This window comes from Prionailurus viverrinus, unplaced genomic scaffold (genome assembly GCF_022837055.1).
Source record: "Prionailurus viverrinus isolate Anna unplaced genomic scaffold, UM_Priviv_1.0 scaffold_42, whole genome shotgun sequence".
NCBI lineage: Eukaryota > Metazoa > Chordata > Mammalia > Carnivora > Felidae > Prionailurus > Prionailurus viverrinus.
Genome location: NW_025927609.1, coordinates 1,835,659 through 1,860,963, shown reverse-complemented (window position 1 = coordinate 1,860,963; position 25,305 = coordinate 1,835,659). Strand labels below are relative to the sequence as shown.

The following is a 25,305-nucleotide window of genomic DNA, read 5'->3' as shown; positions in this document are numbered from 1 at the left end:
CTTCTGGGATGAGCACTGGGTGTTGTATGGAAACCAATTTGACAATAAACTTCATATATTGAAAAAAAAATCAGCCCAAGATGGATCAAAATTTAAAAGGTCAATAGAAGAACCACAAATACAAAACGGAAACCCTTTTAACCTTGGGTAATGCAACACCAAAAGCACGACCCACAAGACAAAAACACTGAGGTTGCACCTCATCAAAATTAAAACCTTTGAGTTTCAAGAGGCTCCATTAAGACGACGACCAGGAAAACTGCAGACTGGAAGAAAATGTGAAAATCATGGGTCTGATAAAGGCCTTGCATCCAAAATATATAAAGAACTCTTAGGACTCAAAAAGACGGCAATCCACATGATCTCACGGTTTGTGGGTTCGAGCCCCACATGAGGATCTGCACTGACAGCTCAGAGCCTGCTTCAGATTCTGTCTCCCTCTCTCTCTGCCCCTGCTTGTTCTCTCTCTCAAAAATAAATATTTTTATAATGATAAAATTAAATTAAGAAAAAGAAAACAAGCCAATTAAAAATTGGCAAAACTTCTCAAGTTCACCCAAGATACATGAATGGCTAATAAGCCCATGAAGAGATGCTCAATACCATTAGTCCTTAGAAAACACAGGTCAAGTCCAGGGTGAGGTGTGGCCTCACGCCCAGGGCAGCTACAGCCACACGGCAGGTGTGGGTGAGGGAGTCCTCATCCGTGCTGGTGGCAACGTAAAACTCTGACCTACTCTGGAAGACGGCCTGGCAGTTTCTGGAGACATTAAAACATCAGCTTCCTCTGTGTCACAGCACCCCCACTCCCGTGGACCCAGCGATGCTCAGAGAGCGACAACGGGGTCCACGCGGTACGCGAGGGACCGCAGCAGCACTGGTCACAGCGGCCAAAGGCCCCTCGCCTGGCGGGTGGGGAAGAAGGTGCGGCCCATCCCCCCAGAGGCTGGGGTCAGTGGCAAAGACGAAGGCGTGACACCCCCAGCAAGGGGACAGAATCGCAAATGCACAGGAGGGTGAAAGAAGCCGGACACACAAGACTGGCTGCTTTATAATTCCATCTGCAGGAGAGGTCCGGGGACGGCCAATCTCGAGGGTCAAAAAGAAGAGAGGCTGCCTACGGCTCAGGGTGGGAATGGGGACTGACCGGGGGCACGAAGACCTTTCAGGAAATGCTGTAAAACTGTTGTGGGAGTGGCCTCAAAACTATAAAATTACCAGAATCTTCAACTTGTACACCTAATACGGGCAAAACTTGTTTCTTGACCTCAGCACCGGCATCTTGGGCCCGACGGGCCTGTGCTGTCTGCGCGGCGAGGTGCTCCGCAGCTCCCCCCAGACACTGGCAGTGGACTCCCCTAGTCCCCCAGCCGTGACAACCACAACTATCTCCAGATGCCACTGAGTGTCCCGGGGGCAGGAAGTCATCCCCACGGACGGCACTGGTCTAGGCCCGCTGTTCCCTAATCTGCTCTGTCCACCCAATGACACACGATGGACGCCTTTCTGGGCCAGCATGGAGATTCTGCCCGAACCTTGTCGGTGTTACACGGCATTCCGACGTTGGGCAGTACGGATGTTTCATAAACTATGTTGGCCAATGTTGTTTCCATTTTCTAATTACTGCAGTGCATGCAGAAATGAACCTCACGCAGAGATCTTCAGAACACCGTCTGCGGAAGAGACCCCCAAGGCTGGGGCTGCCGGGTCAGACCGCTCGCGACACGTATTACGAGCAGTGTCCCCCACGTCTGTTCATCTGAGGGCAGCAGCCCCAGCCCCCTTCTTGGCCGTTCGGCTCAGCCAAAAGCCATCGGGGTTGCCTTTTACTTTCAATCAAAGAAGCGGCGGGGGCAACTTCACCGTTTAGCTCTCCCGCTCCTATCCTACACCCTCCGTCCCTCCCGTTCTCTCGGGGGGAGATCTGGGGTCACCAAGGATGCACCCGCGTCCTCAGACGGGAACCCTAATAGAACGGGCACCCCGTGCTTGTGGCCCGAGCCCCTGAAAAGCGGTTTTCCCCACCACACGACTGACAAGAGACGGAGGCCCGGCAGAGGAGCAGGGCGGCAAAGCCGGAGGCACCCTGCCTCCCAGAAAACGGGGCAGGTACGGGTTTAGAAACGCCGGCGCACAAAGAAACTGCAGACAATCAAAGAATAAAAAGAAAGCAGAGCAGAGCTATCACTGAGGAGTGGAATCCAGCCAGCTGTCTGCCAAAAAGCAGGGTGAGACCAGTCGCCGGGAGGACAGTTAATTCCTTAATAGATGTTTTAAGTACATTTGTAAACGGCCTCTTGTTTGTCAAAGGGTCTGGAACGGGACCAAGACCCACAGGCTCAGCAGACCCTGGAGCAGGGGAATCCCACACGAAGGCAAAAGCCCCATTCAAACACAGAAGCGCTCCAGCTGAGAAAGCTTCATCACCTCCTTTTAAACCGAGGCCTGACAGGGAGCATTCTGTTCCAGGCGTGGGGCGCGAGGACTCCGGATCCGCAGACGCTGCAACGCGGTCACCCCAGTGAGGCCAGGGAACATCCGTCGCCACACAAAGCCACCCATCTCTTTCTTGCGGCAACTCGCAAGAGTTACCGTCTTGGAGACCCTCCAACACGCACCACGAGGTCGGTGACGGCAGCACGTCCGGGACACGCCTGTAGCCGGGACGCGGTACCTTCTGTCCGCCTCTGCCCATCTCACGCACCCCAATCTCCTCCGTCCATTCATCCACCGATGGACACCAACTCAGGCCGCTTCCGCGTCTCGGGTGTCGCGCGTAACGCTGCGGTACACACGGGGGTACAGACGTCCTTTCGAATGGTGGTTTCCTTCTCTTGGATGAAGCCCCAGAAGCGGAACTGCCGGGCGGAAGGGCGGCTCTCGTTTTCACTTTCTGAGGAACCCCCGTTCGGTCCTCCGCGGCGGCCGGCCCGGTGTGCGTTCCCACCAGCAGCGCACGAGGGCTCCTCCTCCTCCACACCCTCACCGACACTTCGGATTTCTTGTCTTTTTGGTGACGGCCCTTCTATTCTGACCGGCGTGAGGCGGAATCTCGCTGAGGTTTTGGTTTGCTTTCCCTTGGTGATGAGTGGCGTTGAGCATCTTTCCATGGACCCGTCGGCCGTCCGGAGGCCTTGCTTAGAAAAATGTCTGTTCAGATCCTCTGCCCACCGTTTAATCAGACCGTTTCTCTTTTTGCTTTTGAGGTGTACGAGGCGCTTCTATAGTTTGCGTATTAGCCCTAATCAGACAGGTGATTTGCAAATAGGCTCCCTCTTCCTTCTGTTGGTGGTTTCCTTTGCCGAGCAGAAGCTTCCTCGTTTGACACAATCCTACTTGCTTACTTTTTGCTTTTGCTGCCTTTGCATCTAACTGCTAACATGGGTTTTCAAAAAATTCGTTTTACAGTGTTGATCTAAAGTTAGTAACGGTTATGCTAACAGGTTTTAACAAACACCTTTTCAGAAACCATTCCGAGGGCCTGACGTGTCCCTTGAAGGGCTTCTAAAGGAGTCTGCTGATGTGCAGAGGCCAGTGTCGTGTAAGACGGGGGGCCCACTGACAGGAACCCGTGCACCTGTGTCCACGTTAGCACAGAGACGACACACATGACACGGTACGTGAAAAATGGCGGTGACAAATCACGTTCCTATGATGTAATCTCCTGTCTCCTTAAAAATCAAAGGACCTACAGCCGACAGAGCAGATAATGCCATGTCCCATTAGACGCGGGACGCTGCCGACCAGGAGACGCCCCGTCCCGTTTAGAATTGCTTTAGGGGACAAAAGCTACAACACCCTTTTACGTACCCAGATAGGCTGTAAAGACGTCCCCATGCCAGAAACATTTAAACACAGGAAAAACTGGGTACCACAGGCCCAAGCGATCAGGGTATTACAAATTATCAGGGAATGTTAGGCGTTGCTGTATTTCCTCTGGACAATGTTTACTGAAGATTTTTAAATATCCTGCTTATCAGAAAAGCCTCCTTTTCTCATCCATTTCCATATCATCTCACCTCCACAGACAACACTTGCCAGCAATGTGGTTCTCGAACACGGGAAGCAGTAAGAACTCGCGTGGCGGACGCAACGGGCACGCGCAGACAGAGCGAGGGCGTGTGCGGCCACAGCCCCCGTCCCTCCCCTGAGAGCACGTCTCAGCCCCCCAGAACCCAGCCTCGACACGTGCTGGCCACCTGAGAGGTCTCACTGTACCGAAGAGAAACCTGAGAGACTGAGGATAAATCCCAACTTCCTAACTTTTACTTAACCACATTTATTTGAAAATACAGTAAGTCTAAGAATGGTCAAAAATGTACATCTGAAGTGGACAGAACGCAATCGAAGGGCCTGGCTCACAGGGCCCTGGAACACGCTAGAAGAGGGGGTCCATTTGCGGCTCTAAGCAACATCACCAGGTGAAAGATCATGAGATCCGGTCAGGATCTTTCTAGAACAGGGCCAGGAGTCACACTGCTCTCCTTAGAACAAAGCCACGTCTTGGGGTCAGGGACAATGGAAGGCCATGCAACGCACAGGAAGAAAGCAGCAGCAGAGGAGGGGCTGAATGGAGACAGAGCAGGAGGAAGAGGAAAGCGCAGGTGCACGGGGGGCAGGGCTGGAGGCTCACCTGCACCCAAGGGACCTTCCCCTCCCCACCCCAGGGGCCTTTCCCCCTTCAAAGCCGCAGGCTTTGGGGCACCTGCGTGGCTCAGCTAAGCATCTGACTTCAGCTCAGGTTATGATCTCACAATTCGTGGGTTCGAGCCCCGCGTCGGGCTCTGTGCTGACAGCTCGGACCTGGAGCCTGCTTCGGATTCTGTCTCTGTCTCTGTCTCTCTGCTCCTCCCCAGCTGGTGCTCTGTCTCTCTCTCGCTCTCTCAAAAAATGAATACATGTTTAAAAAAAAACAAACAAAAAAAACCCCGTGGGCTCCTAGGGACTTCCCGAAGTCAAAGCCACCGATACCGTTTGAGGCTAACCCAGCACTGCCACTCAACATTCAAAACTTATTATTTTAAAACTCTGCAAATATAAAGTATGACAAAACTTTTTTATTGACTCTCAGGAAATATTTTCATTTCTCGGGATATACGTCTCTGTTTTCTACTCAGACCAGCAGATTAAAAAAGAGCTCAATTTAACAGGTGTGTGAAGCCTTTTCTTCAAACGGAGACTTCTGAGCACAGCCCTGCTGCTAGCTGGATTCCGGGGTCTGATGTCCAATAACGTCTTGGAAACTAACAGCACATATAACTAACTTACATGATCAGCGCCTCCCACTCAAAGAAATTCTCTTCGTTCATGGGACCTGCAAAAAACAAAAAAAATTTTCCACAATTAACTTAGAAGGCCACTTTGGCAATTAGAAGTAAATTACAAAGAAGCTAACTTTAGTGCCTTACCCGCCACAATTCCTTCCGGAGGATTCAGCGTCAGTTCTACAAAATGAAAAAGCAAAAGCATTATGAAACAGAATGAGCATCAGGCTGGCATTCTAACCAAACGACAACTGTGGAGTACATACGTTAACAGATTAAAACCCCGTTTGTCCAAAGTGAACGCCTATTCCCGTTACGTTTCCGACAACGACTATGTACGCGGCTCTTCACGGCAGCAAAACGTAGAATTTTTGGAGCTATAAACCCTTTCGTCTGACAAATGAAGAAACCGAAGGGGTCAATTATCTTTCAAAAATACCCCTGCCGGTTGTTTCGATTCAACTTCACACGTCAAGCACAGCGTCCAGTTTTCCGACCGGATGGTGCTTCCTGGCGCCGTGAGCGGCGGCACGGGCCCTTCTGAGCGTGAGCAACGAGGGACCGACCGGCGCTCGTGAACCAGGACTCGGAGCACACACGGCACAGCTGTCGGTCCCCGGCGCCACTCTACTCAATCTGTGAGCCCCCGACGTGGCACCCCACGGAGCGTCAGGCCCGAGCACCGAGAACGAAAGTAGGAAGAAGCAAGCAGGCGACACTTCGGCAACTGCCAAAGACCAGTGGTCGCCGAGGGACTGAGGCCCAGCCCCGCCATCGAGAAACGCCGTCCCAAGTCCTGGCCTCCTCGTCTTCTATGTGGAAGGCTCCAGAGTGAACCCAAACCCGCACACAGACGCGGACGAGTGACGAGAGAAGAACAGTCCTGGGCAAGAAGGGTGGCCACCCGGGAGTAGGGAATCGGGCCAGAGATGCACTTCCTGTCGGGCCCAGGCGCCCAAGACATCGCTGATGTGGCAAGAAACAGACAGACAAAACCAAAAACTGGTTCTCTGAAGGGCCATAAAATTGCCAAACCCGTGCCAAATAACTACAAGCCGTAAGGTTCCGAAAAGTGGAAGTAAAACCATCGTTACTCACAGATGCCACGTCACATACGCCCTAAGTCCAAAAGAATCACTAGAAGAAGTGAGTTTGCCAACACTGCTGACTACGAGGTCCAGACATGTGACTGAATGTGTTTCTATGTATGAGCAAACTAGAACAATCTTAAAAAGACGTCAACTCTACTAGGAAACACACACAGGTAAGTTTTTAAAAGCTGTGCAGACCGGTAGCATGCGAGAACCGCCACGGCTCTGAAGGCCTTCCCAAGCAGAGACTCGAGCAAGTTCATGGATGGAAGCCTCAAAATTACAGTTCTCAATTCTCCTCCAACTGCACCTACAGATTCCGTGCAGCCTCAGCCAACATCCCAACAGGTCTTCTTGCCTGAATGCAAACAAGATAACTCTAAAAGATACACAAACATGCAAACAACTGAGAACAGCCCAGACTTCTTGAAAAAGAGTTAAGTTGAGGGGCGCCTGGGTGGCTCAGTCAGTTGAGCGTCCGACTTCGGCTCAGGTCATGATCTCAGAGTCCGTGGGTTCGAGCCCCACGTCGGGCTCTGTGCTGACGGCTCAGAGCCTGGATCCTGTTCGGATTCTGTGTCTCCCTCTCTCTCTGCCCCTCCCCCACTCCCATTCTGTCTGTCTCGCTCTCTCTCTCTCTCTCTCTCTCAAAAATAAACATTAAAAAAAATATATTTTAAGTAGCACACTTAATTGTGTGCAAATTTTATCTCAATAAAGCTGACTCCCCCCAAAATTAATTTCAGTTGTTTTATGAAATATAAAACAATAAATAATTTAGACCAACTACAGAGGTAAAGCCAAAGAGCACCAACCATCAAAGGAAAAGATGGGTGAAATTAAGAACGCTGAAACTCTGTTTCCGATTCTGTGTCCCCCTCTCTCTCTGCCCCTCCCCCGTTCATGCTCTGTCTCTCTCTGTCCCAAAAATAAATAAACGTTGAAAAAAAAAAATTAAAAAAAAAAAAAAAAAGGGGGCGCCTGGGTGGCGCAGTCGGTTAAGCGTCCGACTTCAGCCAGGTCACGATCTCGTGGTCCGGGAGTTCGAGCCCCGCGTCGGGCTCTGGGCTGAGGGCTCAGAGCCTGGAGCCTGTTTCCGATTCTGTGTCTCCCTCTCTCTCTGCCCCTCCCCCGTTCATGCTCTGTCTCTCTCTGTCCCAAAAATAAATAAACGTTGAAAAAAAAAATTTTTTTTAAAAGAACGCTGAAACTAAGAGCCTCTGCTATCAAGAGACCTTTAAGAGAACGAAAAGGGAAGCCCCAGAGAGGCCGGTATTTGCTACAGACATAACCAGCAAAGAGCTAGCATTGAAACTTCTCAGAATCAATAAAAATATATAAACCACCCAAAAGAAAATCAAGCACAAGACTTGAAGACACGTCACAAAATGAAGGAACATGTCACAAGGTGCTCAACTCATTAACTGTGGGGAAACTAAGGCCACAACGGGATGACAGTGCCCCCAGCGGAGCAGCCCAGGAGCCCGAGCGTCCAGATGGGACAGAAGGCCGCCTCCCCCCAGCCGAGGAGCCACAGACACACCCTGCGGGCACGAATGTAAACTGGGACCACCAGGTGGGAAAGGAGGCCGCCGGGAGTCGCCGGGAGCCCGCGACCCCCTCCGGAGGACAAGCACACAGAAACGCGCGCACGTGTGCACCGGGAGTTAACCTGCCACCTGACCACAAGTGCTGCAGACCCAGGTACCAACCACCTGGCCACATGCGCAGCAGCCTCTAGCCCCCTGCCACCGCCCTATGGATCAGTCTCCGGAGGAAGACGGGGACGAAATGTCACTGGACGGAAGTAAGGGTCTGACGCTGTAACAGCTCACACTCTCCCTAAAGAGACAGAGACCACACTTCCCCCCGTGGGTAACAGCTTAAGCGAGAGAGGCCGAGAGAAGGGCCACGGTGAATCTACACCTTGCAAACACAGGACACTCTAACTAAATACTTCACCGGTGTCATCAAAATATTGCTCTAACCGCTGGCCTGGAAGCGTGTCACGTCTCTGTTTTGCCACGTAATTTGATGTCCTGAAAAGTGCCCAGTTACAATTCTAATCGCAGAATCGCTCATCCAAATGGTATTTACTTACATTTGCCCTCTGGTCCTATCTGAAGCTTTGAGGGGCTGCACGAAGCCCCGGGGCAGTGGTGTCCACACTCCCCTCGGCCCGCTGGACTAGAAGGGGCCAGCCGCTACCCACGCGGCTGCCAGGCCCCACTCCTCCGGCCAGCGCAGACGCAGTGGTGAAGGAGAGACAAGGCCCCTCCTTCCACGGGCTTCCCTTCCGTTCCAGTGAAGGAAGACAGCCAGTAGGTGAGGAAACACACATGAAAAGACATACTGAAGAATGCAGTGAGGGAGGTGGTAAAGTGATACAAAGACACACGCCCACCTGAGGCAAGAAAGGCCTCAGGGTGAAGGTGATGCCGGAGGGGGGCTCCTTTCTTTCCAACTGAGACAGAATTGACTTACACTGTCATACTAGTCTCAGGTGTGCAACACAGGGGGCCGATATTCGTATATATTCTGCAACGAGCAAAGTCCGGCAAGTTAACAGCCATCCACACACAATCACAAATTTCTCTTTTGATGAGACCTTTTAACATCTAGCCCCTTAGCGACTTTCAAATACACAACACGGCACTGTTAACTCTCATCGCCAGGCCGTACGTGACATCCCCTGGACTCAGTTTATAACTGGAAGTCTGTATTCTGACCCCTTCACCCATGTCGTCCACCTGCTAACCCCCCATGGCTACACCGACCTGTACTCTCCTTCTGTGAGTTGTTTTTAAGATTCCACACATGCGTGAAATCATTTGGTATCGGTCTTTCTCTGTCTTATCCCACTTAGCGTAATGCTCCCAAGGTCCATCCATGTTGTCACAAATGACAGGATTTCATTTTTATGGCTGAGAAATATTCCATTGTGTCTTTGCTGTATATTTACAGCAGCATCACTCGTAACAGCCAAAAAAAATGAAAACACCCAAATATCTAGCAATAGAAGAGGTCAAGAAACTGTGGTGATTCATACAATGGAACAAAAGTGAAAATAAATGACACACAGCTACACGCGACACAGTCATGCAAAAGAAACCAGGCCCGTACCACACACGACACATAATACACTATACATATGCGTACACAGCCAGATATATATACACAACACAGGGTGCTTGGGTGGCTGAGTCAGTTAAGTGCCCAACTCCTGGTTTCAGCTCAGGTCATGATCTCACAGCTCTTGAGATCAAGCCCCGCAGCGGGCTCTGTGCTGACAGCACGGAGCCTGCTTAAAGTTCTCTCTCGTTCTCCCTCTCTCTCTCTCTCTCTCTCTCTCTCTCTCTCTCTGCTCCTCCCCTGCTCTCACACTGTCAACAATAAATAAATAAATAAATTTTTAAAAAGAAAAAAAAGAGAATAGACCACATGTAACTACATTTATAGATGGATTACATCCATTAAAAAACAGGCACTCTAAACGACAATGTTTAAGAATGCATGCTTCGGTGGAAACACAGAGCAAAGCAGTGACTACCCCATGAAGACAGAGCTGCTCTGGTGGAGTGGGGGCCCCGCACAGTGGGGTTCTGGCGGGCTGGTAGCCTTCCTGCTCATCTGGGTGGTGATGCTTTCTCTGAGAAGCTCACCGAGCTGAACCTGAACCCTAGGCCGGCTGTATTTCAGGCTAATAAACAGTTTTAAGCCATTACTGTGACCGTCCAGGCAGGGAAGGTGACAGCTTGAGTCAGAGTGGCGACTCTGGGGGGTCTGTCCCGCAGACAGGGACGAAATGGGTGTGACATGTGAGGACTGGTCCCAGGTCCCTGGCCCAAACAACTAAGCGAACAGCACTATTACCGGGACGGAAGGGGAAGGAGCAGGTCTGAGGGGAAAGCAAGAATTCTCATTTAAACACATTAAGGTGGAGACTAGAAAACAGACCAGCGGAGAGATCTCAGACGAGTCTGAAGCTCAAGGGAGAGTGGACACCAGCAGGAGAAACTTGGGGGCTGTGTGCACAGGGACAGGTGGAGCCGCGGGGACCTGGTGGCAGTTGCTGGAGTTTTCCCAGGGGACACTGGGAAATTCGGGTGCCGCCGTCGGGTGTCCACGGTGACTGGGGAATGCTACTGCCATTTAGGGGGAAGGGGCCATAAAGAAAGTGCACACGAGGACAACTATTTCATTCGAAGCACCAGTTAACACCTGCTAAGAAACCCTGAGCAGGAAACAAGAACGGGCACAGGGAGAGCCCCGTCTGTTGCCAAGGGCACCAGAGCCCGGCACGCGGGAGGAAGAGGAAGGGGCAGCGAGGGTCCCAACGCGAGGCCAGTGCCGCGGGACAAACGGCGAGGCAGCCAGCACTGCGAGGAGGCAGGAGTCAAGTGCAACTGAGGTCGAGTGCCAGGAAGGCTGAGCCCCTCGGGCGCAGTAATACACACTCTGACCGTCTCAGTCCCCCTCAGGCGTCTGCGTGACAGCCGACCGGGAGAGGGAAGCCCAGAACCCAGCTCACCAGGAGCTACACACCCAGTCATCTGAAATCCAGGCCAATCACCTTCGCATAACATCGGACAAATTAAAACAGAGGAGTGATAAACTGCTGGGGGTGGGGGACTCATCCTCCAGGGATCTGGTGAGGGGCTCACTCCAAAAAGGGCTGCTTCATTCTTCATCTGTGGACCCACCCCTGGAGCCTCCCTCCCGCGCCCTCCTTCCAGGGCCTGCCGGGGAGGGGCAGCCGGCGGGCTGCAGTCCCAGCCGCATCCTTATGCGACAGCGGCACCTAGTGGTCAGGGAAGTTACAGTAACACGGGGGACGTTTCTGCGACACTCGTTTTATTTCCAAAATACACACCTGCACAGACAGTTTGGTGTCTACTGACAAAAACAGCTTCAAAAAGAAAAACAAAATCCTAGTATCGGAGAAATGTGCAAAAACGATGCCACTGACCCCTTGAGAATATTAATTCGTTAAAAACATATTTTTAATAGTGGCTTAAACAGTAGCCGCCACAGGCTCTGGACTGACAGTGCGGAGCCTGCTTGGGATTCTCTCCCTGTCCCTGTCCCTGTCCCTCTCTCTCTGCCCTTCCCCCACTCGCGCTGTCTCTGTCTCTCTCAAACTAAGTAAATAAACTTAAAAAGAAAACTGGTAAGATACAATCACGTTTTTCTTCCACAATTTTTAAAACAAGGCAAGCCATGGTTTAAGGGAAAATATTTACAAAATATCCAACAAAAGACTTGTAGCTACAGTATATGAAGAACTCCTACAACTTAATAAGAAAACAATACACATGATTAAAAATCAGCAAAAGACTCAAGACACTTACGATGGCACATAAACACACAAAACGACACTCAATGTCATCGGTCACAAGGGAGACGCAAATCAAAGCCACAAGGAGAACATGGCGATGCAGGGAGACCCTCGGCACCCCTCCTCCCACGAACATGGAGTCTACAGCTACAAACGGAACAATCTGCTCCCCAAAACACACTAAGGCTGGCTGGGTCGTAACTGCACATCAAGCAAATGAGAAGAAAACCACACTGAGGTGGCCAACAGAAGCTGGGACGCAATCTCATCATGACCCCCCGCACAGTATCTCACAACCAGGAGGAAACGCAAAACCCACAGCTGCTTCTTGAGGAGTAAAGGGTTTGAACAGCAGCACCCCAACTTTTAAGACGGACGCTTGCATAAACGAGCCTCTAAATCATCTAGCTTTGAAATCCTATGGGACTCGCATCCCAAGACCCCCAAGACGGGAGCCATGTGAGAAACCTCCCTTCAAGGGCTTGGGGCGGGGACGGGCCCTCCCCAGGGCCCAGCTCCGAGGCAGCCCGTGGACCACGCCCAGACTCACAGAGGTGCACCTGCTGGCATCTGAGTGGCCACCGGGGCGCAGGCGTCTGATTTTCCACACTCCTGATTTTTCAGGAGGCTGGCGGAACACTGTTTCTGTGGACAGAGACTGGGGGGTCATCTTTGCCTCTCCCTCCGCTGTGCTCCCGGGCACCAGCATCCACCTGAAGGCAGCCTTTACGTGTATCTAGTGCCCTGATTTCCGTGGCTGTCACCTAGGGGACACCTCTTGATCGCTTGGCTCTGGAGGCCAGGAAAACCGGAGCTGCTGGTCCCATGAACCTGTAACAATCAGAGTCACACAGGGAGGAGCTCAAACCGATCTGGTGCCCCAAATTTTGCGACGGCTTCCAGGGGACATCTCTACATCGCCTGGCTCTGGCGGCCACCGGACTCGTGCTGTGGGTCCCACAGGACTCTAACTAATAGAGAAGCAGTTCTTAAACAGCTACCACCCCCGGGGAAAGCAAGAGGCCGGTCTTTCTGTGCAGGAGGGCTATCAGCTGACCATGAGGACTGCAGCCTGCGGGGTGTGCTTCTGATTAGGTGTGCATCTTGGGACCAACCTGATCCCTTCCAGAGACCTCAGCGGGCAGCCGCTGTCTTCGCGTTCACCTTCTGCCGAAATCCAGAGTGTGATGTCTCCCAGAAGGGAGTTTTACACACAGACGGCACCCTGCTTTTTACAGCTGCCACCGGGGGGAGATGGCCCTTGATCGTCTGGTGCTGGTGGCCAGGGGACCTTGCATCCCTGGGTCTGATGGGTCTACCACAGTCGGAGAAACGGTTTTTGGCAGGCTGCCATCCCCAGGGCACTGCACAGAGGGCAGGCTGAGGCACACTCCCCCATCCTTCCGTGAAGGAGGCCTCTCTGCGTGTCCTGGAGCTGAGAGGTAGTCTTCAGGTCTGGCACACATTCCACGGTCCACAGAGCTGCTCTCTACGAAAATACGGCTATGGCACCTCCTTGGCACTCTCCCTCTGCCCTGCACCAGCTCAGCTCACTGGCATCGCCCAGAAAAGAACTTACACACTCATCCGGAGTCCCGATTCTTGTGACAGCCATACTGGGGACACCTGCAGAGTGCCTAGCTCTGGTGACCAGTGGGGCTTATGCTTAAGGCCCCACAGGACTGTACATATTTGCACACCTTAAAAAGCTGCTGCCGGTGGGCCTGGCTTCCGGTCACCCTGAATCTGCGTGCTGAGACCCTCCGCTCTGGGACGATGACAAGTCTTGGCACACCCTCCACTGCGGGAGGTATCAAAGACACAACGGGTGCTGGGACAGCACGAAGGTTTGAGTGACAACCGAAAGCTGGGACGGGACTGAATGACGAGGTTCATCTCCTACACGAGGCCGCTCCTTCCAGACTGGGAGAGGCGGGTGTTCCCAGTTGGTACAGGGACCAACTCGGAGAGTCCAGCGAAATGGACAAACAGGAATATGTTCCCAGGAAAGAACAAGATAAAACCTCAGGAAAAAGCATCTCAGTGAAACGGAGACAGTTTACCGATAAGGAGTTCAAAGCGATGGTCACGAAGACGCTCACCAAACAGGAGAAAAACCGATGGACACCAAACCTCAACAAAGAGATGGGAAATACAAGAACGTACCAAAGAGAAATCGCAGAGTGAACAACAGAACGGCTGAACTGAAATACAGACCAGATGAAGCAGAAGAAAGGATCAGCCACTCGCGGTCAGTGGAACTCAGTCAATGAGAGCAGCAAAAAGAATGACAAAAAGTGAAGACAGTTAGGAGCTCATAAGACATCAAGTAGACTAATATTTGGATCATGGGGCTTCCAGAGGAGGAGAGAGAAAGGGTCAGAAATCTCCTTGAAGAAGTAATGGCTGAAAACTTCCCTAATCTGGGGAAGGAAACAGGCATCTAGATCCAAGAAGCCCAGAGAGTTTCAAGGGAGAAGAACCCAGAGAGACCCACACCAAGACACCTTATAATTACCTACCAAAAAGTAAAAGCCAGGAGAGAATCTTAAAAGCAGCAAGATGAAAACCACTTGTTATGTACATGTACGTGATGCTAAGTCTATCGGCAGACTTTTCGGCAGAAACTTTTCAGGCCAGAGGCCGAGGCACGATACATTCAAAGCACTGAAAGGAAAATCTCCAACCAAGAATGCTCTCCCCGGCAAAGTTACGACTCAGAAGTGAAGGAGAGGTAAAGGGCTCTCCAGAGAAACAAAAGCTAAAGGGGTTCATCACCACTAACCCGGCCTTGTTACAGGGAATTCTTTAAGCTGAAAAGAAAGGGTGTTCACGAGAACACATGTGCAAGAATAAATCTCACTGGAAAGGTTAAGTATATAGTAAAAGTACTGGGTTAATCACTTACAAAGTTAGCATGAAGGTTAAAAAAAAGTAAGTAGTAAAAATAACTATAAGTACAAAAACTAGTTAAAGGACACACACATTAAAAAAATGTAAAGTGTCAGGGCGCCTGGGTGGCTCAGTCGGTTAAGCGTCTGACCTCGGCTCAGGTCATGATCTCACAGCTCGAGTTTCAGCCCCACGTCGGGCTCTGTGCTGACAGCTCAGAGCCTGGAGCCTGCTCCAGATTCTGTGTCTCCCTCTCTCTCTCTGCCCCTCCCCCACTCATGCTCTGTCTCTCTCTGTCAAAAATAAATAAAACATTAAAAAAAATTTTTTTAATGTAAAGTGTGAATCAAAAACATCAAATATGGGGTGAAGGGAGAATAACAGTATTGGGCTTTAGAATGGGATCAAACTTATTATCAACTGCAAATAGACTGTACAGAAGTTGTTTGTTATATGTAAGCCACGTGGTAGCCACAAAGCAAAAACCTGTAGCAAATACACAAAAAATAAAGAAAAGGAACATAAGCATACCACCAAAGTCATCAAACCACAAAGAGAAAAGAAGAAAGGAACAGAGAGAAACTACAGAAACAGTCAGAAAACAACAAAAATGGCAACAGGCACGTGCCTGTCAGTAATTACTTTAAGTGTAAATGCACTCAGTTCTCCAATCAAAAGACAGAGTGCTGAACAGATTAAAATATAGGACCCATCTATATGTTGCCTATAAGAAACTCACTTCAAATTTAAGGACACACACTGAAAGTGAAGGGATTGAAAAAAAGAAAGAAAGAAAAGAAAAAAAGCTGTTCCATGCAAATGGAAACCAAAAGGAATCTGGAGCAGCTATACTTATATCAGAGAAAACAGACTTCAAACAAAGAGACAAAAGAAAGGCATTACACAATGCTAAAGGAGCCTTTCCAACAGTAAGATACATTTGTAAATATTTACACACCCAACACAGGAGCGCCTAAATATGCAAAGCAAATGTTAACAGACCTAAAGGGAGAAACAGCAACTCAACCGTGGAGGACATTAATATCCCACTTACATACAAAAATATAAGAAAGCACTGGCCTTAAATGACACATTAGACCAGATGAACCAGAACATTCCATACAAAAGCAGAATACACATTCTTCACAAGTGCAAGTGGAATGTTCTCCAAGACAAATCACCTGTTAGGACACAAAATAAGTCTTACCAAATTTAAAAGGACTGAAATCATATAAAGCATCTTTTCTGATAACGGTATGAAACTAGAAATTACTTACATGAAGAAAACTGGAATATTCACAAATACGTGGAGATTAAACAACATGCTACTGAATAACCAATAAGTCAAAGAAGACATCAAGAGAAATAAAAAAATACCTTATGATCCCCCCCCCAAGAAAGGAAATGTAACGTACCAAAATTTGTAGATGCAGCAAAAGCAGTTCTGGGAGAGGTTCATAGTGATAAATGCCTCTGTCCAGAAGCAGGAAAAATCTCAACTAAACCTTATTTTACAACTCAAGAAACTAGAAAAAAGAAAAAACAAAGCCCAGAGTTAGTAGAAGGAAAGAAATAACAAACATTAGAGCAGAAATAAATGAAACAGACTAAAAAGACAATAGAAACGATCAGTGAAGCTAAAGGCTGTTCTTTGAAAAGATAATGGTGCTAAACGTTTAGCCAGACTCGCCAAGACAGATACAAGAAGAGAAACATCAGAAATGATGGGGTGCCTGGATGGCTCAGTCAGTTACGTGGCCAACTCCTGACACCCGCTCAGGTCTTGATCTCAGGGTCATGAGTTCAAGCCCTGCATTGGGCGCCATGCCTAGCATGGAGCATACTTTAAAAAAAAGGAAAGAAAGAAAGAAATGACAAAAGAGATGTTACAACTGACACCACAGAAACACAAAGGACCGTAAGAAACTACTATGGACCATTGTGTGCCAACAAATTGGACAACCTAGAAGAAATGGATAAACAAACACATAACCTACCAAGAGTGAATCATGATGAAATAGAAAATCTGAACTGATTACTAGTAAGGAGATTGAATCAATAATCGGAAACCTCCCAAGAAACAAAAGTCCAAGATCAGATGGCTTCACTGGTGAATTCTACCAAATGTTCAAAACAGAATTAACTAATACCAGTTCTTTTCAAACTCTTCCAAAAAAGAGAGAGAGAAAAGAAAGGAAAGGAAAGGAAGAAAGAAAGAAAACGGGAGGGGAGGAAGGGAACATTTTATGAAACTAGGATCACCACAATACCAAAACCACAAGACTGCCACAGGCCAATATCCCTGGTAAACACAGATGTGAAAATCCTCAGCAAAATATTAGCAACTGAATTTAACAATATATTAAATGGATCCTACACCACGGTCAAGTGGGATTTATTCCAGGAATTCAAGAACAGTTCAGTATCTGCAAATCAATGTAATCCACCACATTAACAAAATGAAGGATAAAAACCATATGATCATCTCAATCGATGCAGAAAGGCATTTGACAAAATTCAATGTCCACGTATGATAAAAACTCTCCACAAAGTAAGTACAGACAGAACATACTTCAACATAATAAAGGCCATAGATGAAAAACCAACAGCCAACACCATACTCGATAGTGAAACGCTGAAAGGCTTTCCTCTAAGACCAGGAACAAGACAAGAAAACCCATCCTCACCACTGTTATTCCACATTGTATTTGAAACCCTTGCCTGAGCACTTAGGCAAAAAAAAAAAAAAAAAAAAAAAAGAAATAAAAAGTATCCGAATTGGAAAGAAAAGAAGCAAAACTGTCACTATCTGAGGCCGACAAGATATTATCCATTAAAAAACCCTAAAGACGGCATCAGAAAATCGTTAAAATAAATTCAATAAAGTTGAGCGGTACAAAACCAATACGTAAAAATCTGGTGCATCTCTAAAAATTTTTTTTTAACGTTTATTTATTTTTGAGAAGAGAGAGACAGAGCATGAGTGGGGGAGGAGAGAGAAAGAGGGAGACACAGAATCTGAAACGGGTTCCAGGCTCCGAGTTGTCAGCACAGAGCCCAACGCGGGGCTCGAACTCACAGACCGCGAGATCATGACCTGAGCCGAAGTCTGATGCTTAACCGAGTGAGCCACCCAGGTGCCCCAAAATCTGTTGCATTTCTATACACTAATAGTGAACTATCAGAAAGAGATAGTAAAATTAAAAAAAAAAAATCCCTTTTATAATTGCATTAAAAAGACAGAACACCTAGGAATATATTTAACCAAGGAGTGTGACCGACCTGTTTGTTGAAAATGACAAGACATTAATGAAAGACTGAAGACACAAATGGAAAGATACTCCATGCTCATGGAACGGAAGAATTAATACTATTAAAAAGTCCATACTACACAAAGCAATATATAGATTCAATACGATCCGTATCAAAATTCCAATGACATTTTTCAAAAATTGAACACTCCGAAAATTTGCATGGAACCATTAAATACCCAGGGTAGCCAAATGTGAGAAAGAACAAAGCTGGAGAATCAGGCTCATTGATTTCAAACTATAATACAATGCTGTAGTAGTTGAAACAGTGTAGAAATGGCCTAGAAACAGACACATGGATTACAGAAACAAAACAGCCCAGAAATAAACCCACACATATACGGTCAAATCAACTTACAACAAAGCAGCTGATATGCGATGGGGCAAACACAGCTAGGTACATTGGTTCTTTTCAGACATAATGCTATTGCACATTTAACGGATTACAGTACAGTGTAAACATACTTTTATATATGTACTGGAAAACCGAAAAAAATCGGTTATGTACGATAAGAAAATATATATATATCAAAATATATGTATTATACATACCTAAAATATATACACATTAAAAAAAATAAGCTCACAGATACAAAGAACAGGCTGATGGTTGCCAGAGGCAAGGCAGTGGGAGGGTGGGAGAAAGGAGTGAACTGTGATGGTTTGTTTTTTAGTGTAAATAAACTTAAGGTAAAAACTGAATTTGAAAAACAAGGACAGAAAATGGCAGAATTAAGATGTTTTAAAATAGAAACTACAATGAGATACCATACCACTCTAGAACAGCTAAATATGTAAACACCCAGCATACGAAGTGTGGACAGGGGAGGAGAATCAGTGGAACTCCTTAATACACTGCTAGCAGAAATGTAAAGTGGCACAACCAGTCAGAAAATAGCTTGGCTGCTCCTTTAAAAGTTAAACACAGGGGTGCCTGGGTGGCTCAGTCCGCTGAGCGTCCGACTTCAGTTCAGGTCATGATCTCACAGTCCATGGGTTCGAGCCCTGCATCAGCTCTGTACTGACAGCTCAGAGCCTGGAGCCTGCCTCGCATTCAGTCTGTCTGTCTGTCTGTCTGTCTCTCTCTCTCTCTCTCTCTCTCTGCCCCTCCCCCACTCATGCTCTCTCTCTGTCTCAGAAATAAACAAACATTTAAAAAAATTTTTAAAAAAAGTTAAACACAGGGGCGCCTGGGTGGCTCAGTCGGTTAAGCGTCCAGCTCTCAATTTCAGCTCACGTTGTGGTGTCACGGTTCCTGAGATGGAGGGGTCTGTGCTGTAGAGCCTGCTTGAGATCCTCTCTCTCCCTCTCTCTCCCTGCCTCTTCCCTAGTTTGTGCTCTCTCTCTCTCTCAAAACAAATACACTTAAAAAAAAAAAAAAAGTGAATCATCAAGGGTGAATCTAAGGTTTGAGCCCAAAAACTTGGAAGAACACGACTGCCACCAACAGAGACACGGGGACTGTGGGAGCAGCAATGGTGCAGGAGGAGCAGGTCAGTTTTACACGAGCAAGTTTGAGGTTCTTATTCAACACTGAACTAGGCTGAATAATGTCCCCCAGAATCTCCAAATGTGACTCTGTTTGGAAATGGGGGCTTTGCAGATGGACTGCAGTTAAAATGGGTCACATGGGATAGGGGTGGGTCCTAAAGCTATGACGGGCACCTCCAGAAGAGGGACGACGGGCAGAGATGTGAGTTCCGCTGCCACAAGCCAAGGAACAGCCAAAACTGCCGGCAACTACCGGAAGCTCCAGGAGGCCAAGAGGGACTCCTCCCTAGAGCTTGCAGAGCGTGGCCCGGCCAACACTGAGTCGGGACGCCAGGCCTCCGGAACAGCGACAGAGCAGACTTCTGTTGGCCACTTAGCCTTCTTAAGGAAACCCCCAGAACCCAATACCTGTCTGTTTTTGAACCTTCTCGGGAAGGCTGGGTGATGGGTGACGACAGAACGTCAAGCAAAGACACCCGTTTAAAATATCTGGGTTCTTTTTCTGGTTCTCCTTTTTCCCGGCTGTAAGGAGCTAGGCCAATCGTTTTGCCTCTGTTACTCAACTGCCTACACAATTTGGAAAACCAGGGGCTGTACAGAATCATATCTAAGGTTCCGCCCCCTCGAAATTTCTGCAGGCCTGTGACTATTCCCAAATACGATAAAGTATGCCTGAACCCTATCCCAATCCACTGAAAGCCCATTTCACAGAAAGGTCGTTCCTGTAAAGTCCACCTTTACAATGAATGAGTCACCTTACGATGTGGTAAGACAAACCGGATGCTAATTCACACAAGATGAGAATCACTAAATGGAATTTACGATGCTTCCAAGATACAGCAACCACAGAAGCCCCTCAGTAACATACTGTATTCATCTTCTATCGCTGATGGGACAAATCGCCACAAACCCAACGGCTTAAAGCGACACCCACCGATGGCCTCACAGTTTCTGTGTGTCAGAAGGGGCAGGTGGTTCCACTCTCACAGGGCAGCGGTCAAGGCAGGGCACTGCCCAGATCCACTCAGGTTGGCGGCAGAATCCAGTTCCCCGCAGCCGTGGGACGGAGGCTCCCGGTCCTCACTGCTGTCGGCCAGCGACGGGTCTCACGTTCTCGGGCCACCCACGCCCCTCCGTTCCTGGCCACTCCAGAGCCAGCCACGGCAGGTGGAGTCTTCTCGTGCTCTGCACGTCTCAGACGCCCCCTCCTGCCTCTCCTCTCCCGCCTCTTCTGTTCTGGGGCCTCGTGTGGTTAACGGGTTGTACCCCAGTAGCCCAGGATGATCTCCCTACCTGCACGACGGCTGTTTAGTCACCTGCGACGCCTGCGGGGGGGCCTTCACAGCAGCGCCCAGACTAGCGTCCGACAGATCACCAGGGGCCGGCGAGCTCAGGAGACCTCCTCAGGGCTCTGCCTTCCCACGGACTCCGAGAAGTCACATCAACACATAAAAATGCATACGATACCCTTCTGTGATACGGCTTTGGAAGTCAAGTGTTATTTGTGTTTTATTAGTGCAAAATGACAACATGGTTGAAATAACGGATGAAGTTCCTGCAAGTACAGTAAAGGGAAGAGTAACCTTTGCTACCGCCAGTATCCTTAGGAAATACAAGTTCAACAATGCAGAGACTGGACTGAAGCAGCAGCCTGAACTTAATTCCCCTTGCAGGCTTAACAGATTCCTTCCCTAAAGACACAAGAAAATAACCTTTTCTCGAAGTCTAGAAACAGGGCTAAACAGCCTAAGACAGACACCGAAGCACGGACGGGGAAGGCAGGAATGACAGGTGTTCCCACACATATGACCCCCGGCCAGGTCTCCTGTGAGGACACAGGCAACAGTGCCCCACTCCCACCCAACCCTCCGTTCATACTCTGCCCCCAAGTCTCTCAAAGACACTCCCACTGTAGGGGACACTGGCAGCGAGCAGTGTTTAAACATTTCTTTAATGAACCCACACGTGAATCACCCTGGTGTGCTCCCGCCGAACACGGACCCTCCGCGTGCAGGGCCACCAACCCGGTTACGGGACTGAGCTCCGTGCATTTTTACCAATTATTTTTATCACAGTCATTATTTCGGTTTACTTCCAACTTTCTTGTAAAGTACTCCCGGGGCGCCTGGGTGGCGCAGTCGGTTAAGCGTCCGATTTCAGCCAGGTCACGATCTCGCGGTCTGGTCCGTGAGTTCGAGCCCCGCGTCAGGCTCTGGGCTGATGGCTCAGAGCCTGGAGCCTGTTTCCGATTCTGTGTCTCCTTCTCTCTCTGCCCCTCCCCCGTTCATGCTCTGTCTCTCTCTGTCCCAAAAATAAAATAAACGTTGAAAATAAATAAATAAATAAATAAAGTACTCTCAATGTCACCCTAACAATACCAGCTACCAAAATCAGAGTTATCTATCAAGTATCCTGAAAAGCATTAACCTTCCCAGAGGACCAAAGTGCAGAGGTCAAGGCCTGGGCCGGAGAGCTAATAAGCAGCAGCTGAACCGGGACTGCGGCTGCAGCGACCCTCTCTTACCCACAAGCGGGCGACCACCCTGTCTCCACCAGCAGCTCACGACACCTGCCACACATCCGTTTCACCCATGACCTCTCCTGGCAACTCTCCCAACAGGGCTGTAAAAAGGCAGAACGCGGAATGTTCTTCGTCTTTCGTTTCTCCCTTTGCTTTCCCCAAACATTAGAACCTTTCCCTGGCGAGGAAAGCACCAAGGAGGCTCTCTGGGCACCACCTAGGAAGCGTGACAGGTGGCACTACTCAAAAACTGTTCCGTTATTCAAGAGAAAGCCAAATCTGACCTTTCACCCCAAATGCATCACAATGCGCTTTTTCTCGATACGCTTTTGGTTTCAGCTTCTCAGTAGGCAATTCCGGTTTTGCTGCAAGGCTGGAATGAGGGAGTCCTCTAAATTACTACAGGAGCCAAAGACAAAAACAAAGGCTGCGTGGAACTGTTTACGCATTTCTAAACTCGTGGAGTAGTGATGCTGACTGTCCTTTTTCAAGCGTTCCCTTTACGAGTTCGCGTATGAAGTCAAGAGCAGGCAGTGGGCGCAGCGGAGGAAGGGGACTGCAGACTGTTAGGGCTCGCGGTTTCCCAGGACCAAACTCCCGTCCCCGCGCCTCCGCGGGAACAAGCGGGCATGACTCAGTGCTTTCGGCGTCCACGGCTCCCACATCTCCACCAACTCAGGCCGCCACACACGGCCGTGCGCGCCCTGGGCCTCCCCGAGCAGGGACTCTACCGCCGGGTGGGAGCCCGGGGACGGAAGGAGGGGGGCGCAGGGCCCGGGGTCGGCAGAGGGGGGGCGCGGGCTCGAGGGACGCGCGGGACCCGGGGCGGACGGACGGGGGGGGGCGGAGAGGAGCGGGTCCCCAGACTGGAGGCGCGGACCCCGCACTCACGTTTGTACTCGGCCATCAGCCTCTTGAGCGCCGTCCCCGCCATCGTCCCGGCAACAGCTGTGCTGCGCGACCTCCCCTCCCAAGCGCCGGCCTCTCCCGCCCACCGCAGGGCTGCTTCCGGGTCGACGCCGGGACCCGGAAACCCTTCCGGGACGCGGCGTGCGCGTGCGCGGTGGCGCCGCCGCCACGGGGAGCGGCGCAGGCGCGGCGGCCGGGACGGCCTGATCGCAGGGTTCCGAGGTTCCTACGCAACGCCAGGGCCTCGGCCCCTCTCTGGGTTAACGTCGCTCCCGGCAATCCAGATTCCTGGAGGGCCTGGGTCTTCCGGGAGATCCCGGAGCCGCGGGCGCCCAGAGCGGGTTACATCCTACCGGTGGTGCCCCAGGAAGGTCTGATTAAAGGATCGGGACCAGGGATGGAGATGGAGAACTGGAATGAGGGAGGGGTAGACGGAGGACGGCGGCCCGGGGAACTTGACGAGGGACAGCACGGGGACAGGACGTCCATGGAGACGGAGGACGGCAGCCTGGGGGACGTGGCGGGGGACAGCACGGGGACAGGACGTCCATGAAGATGGAGGGTGGAGCCTGGGGGACGTGGCCGGGGACAGCACGGGGACAGGACGTCCATGGAGACGGAGGGTGGCGCCTGGGGGACAGGACGGGGACAAAGTATGGAGACGGAGGGTGGCAGCCTCCATCCTGCCTCCATCACTCGGTGGGAACCGAGGGCAGGGCAGGTAGACTGCTGCCTGAGCAGATTTCATTCCAGGTGTATATTCTTTAAAGAGAACGGAGATAAAAATTGAAGATCCTACCCATCCGTTAAAGTACACATTGTGGGGGGCGCCGGGGTGGCTCAGTTGGTTAAGAGTGGGACTCGAGTTCGGCTCAGATCACGATCTCATGGTGCATGAGTTCAAACTCCACCTCGGCATCCAGAATCTGCGCTGATAGCGCAGATCCTGCTTAGGATACTCTGCTCCTCCCCTGCTCGCACTCTCCCTCTCTCGCAAAATAAACTTAAAAAAAAATACATCTGTGGCACAGGACCGTTTCAGAGTGACTTTCAGGCCCAATGCAGTGAAAGCAAGAAGATCCACGAAGAAGGCATTTGATGCCCCCCTGACTTCCTTCAGACAGGCCTTAGGTTGGAAGAAGACTGGCGCCAGGGTGGGTTTTCTTCTGCATCAGCGTGGCCCCACAGGAACCCCTCCGCGAAGAGAGGAGCTCCAGGAAGGCCCGAGAGGGAAAAGTAGCAACTCCTGCCCTGCCCACCTGCCCACCTGCCCACCAGCGTGGCCCTGAGGCAGCGGCGCCCTAGCTGGGATAGGCTAGGAGTGGCTTTCTCCAGCCACCCCTTCCAGCTCCTTGCTTCTCAGGCTTCTGCACGATTGTGTAACATGGGGATAAACAGCCCTTTTTTTCATGTCATGGTGGTTCTATTCCCAGATGACCCACTGTGATTTGGCAATCTACCTATGTTTCTTAGAACCCCACTGCCTGGCTTCAAAGAAAGTAAACACATTTACTCCTTTATGGCTCTCCCATGCAAAGACATGTACACCTTTTAAAAAACAAGTTTTCATCTCCACATTTACATCCTACCTATTATTCTGTAGAATTTGCCATATAATGCCCTATATAATCCATTAGCATAATATAAAATTTATTTATTGTTGTTATCTGTCTCCTGTAAATAGAGAGTTTACATGTTCCATGAGGACAAGGAGTTTCTGTCTGATTTGTTCGCGGATGCAACTTCGGTACCTGGGCATGGCAGTATTTACTGAATTGAATGAAATTAAACAATGCAAACAAACCTCCCAAGTACGCACATTTTAGAGTAAGGGTATACAAAATATCGTAAGTAAGTAGGCTGTTCACCGCACAAGGGAAAGTAGCCTTTTATTCGAACACCAAAAACTTGAGAAGCCCAGACCAACGTCCCTATTCACCTGCCCCCAAAATCTACCCTGTCTTTACACACGACACCCCAGAGAGGAAAAGCGTCATGCCGCTGGTTCAGCTGCAGACTGGGAGAGCTCATGAGGAGTGAGGGGGTGCCCCCCTCGGCAGGAGAATGCCGGGACCGGCGTGGGTTTAGCTGCAAGGATGCGGTTGGCAGCCATCAGGTGAATACTTACTTTTGGATAACCGGCCTTCAAGCGTACATGCCTCGCTGCACGGTCCGTACAGATACGGAATTGTGACCTAGGCCCCAATGGCCAAACGCAGTATTGAAGACAAGCCGAGAGACAGAATACCAAACTATATTTACTGTTTACAGTAGCAAAGGACAACAAATAATGTACAAATTGGGGAATAAACACAACAGAGCCAGCAGACGTCCCACCCATGCCCAAACAGCAAAACACAAAGGAAACGCGAACATCTTCAGCAAGATTTCAGGCAAGCAAGAGAGGACGGTCATGGTCACACTCCGGGACTAGAACAAGGCAGCAGTGGGTCCATACAGAACGACAGGAGGAAAACTATCAGGGCTT

General features: G+C 49.8%; 1 protein-coding gene across 6 annotated transcripts in view; it reads right to left on the bottom strand.

The window, feature by feature from the left end:
• Positions 1-25,235, bottom strand: part of UBE2G2 (ubiquitin conjugating enzyme E2 G2) — a 42,938-nt gene extending 17,703 nt beyond the window's left edge. The window contains exons 1-5 of one of the 6 annotated variants that reach the window (XM_047846862.1): positions 25,114-25,235; positions 14,450-14,454; positions 12,424-12,429; positions 5,409-5,444; positions 5,269-5,314 (exon numbers count right to left, since the gene is read on the bottom strand). In XM_047846862.1, the coding sequence (XP_047702818.1) occupies positions 5,269-5,314; positions 5,409-5,444; positions 12,424-12,429; positions 14,450-14,454; positions 25,114-25,232 (212 nt within the window). In that variant the 5' untranslated portion in view covers positions 25,233-25,235. Of the gene's footprint in view, positions 1-5,268; positions 5,315-5,408; positions 5,445-12,423; positions 12,430-14,449; positions 14,455-20,321; positions 21,169-21,911; positions 22,140-22,799; positions 22,945-25,046 lie in introns of those variants that run through there. The other 5 variants (XM_047846863.1, XM_047846865.1, XM_047846867.1 and 2 more) reach the window with 5 other exon arrangements.
• Between the last annotated feature and the right edge of the window lie 70 nt (positions 25,236-25,305).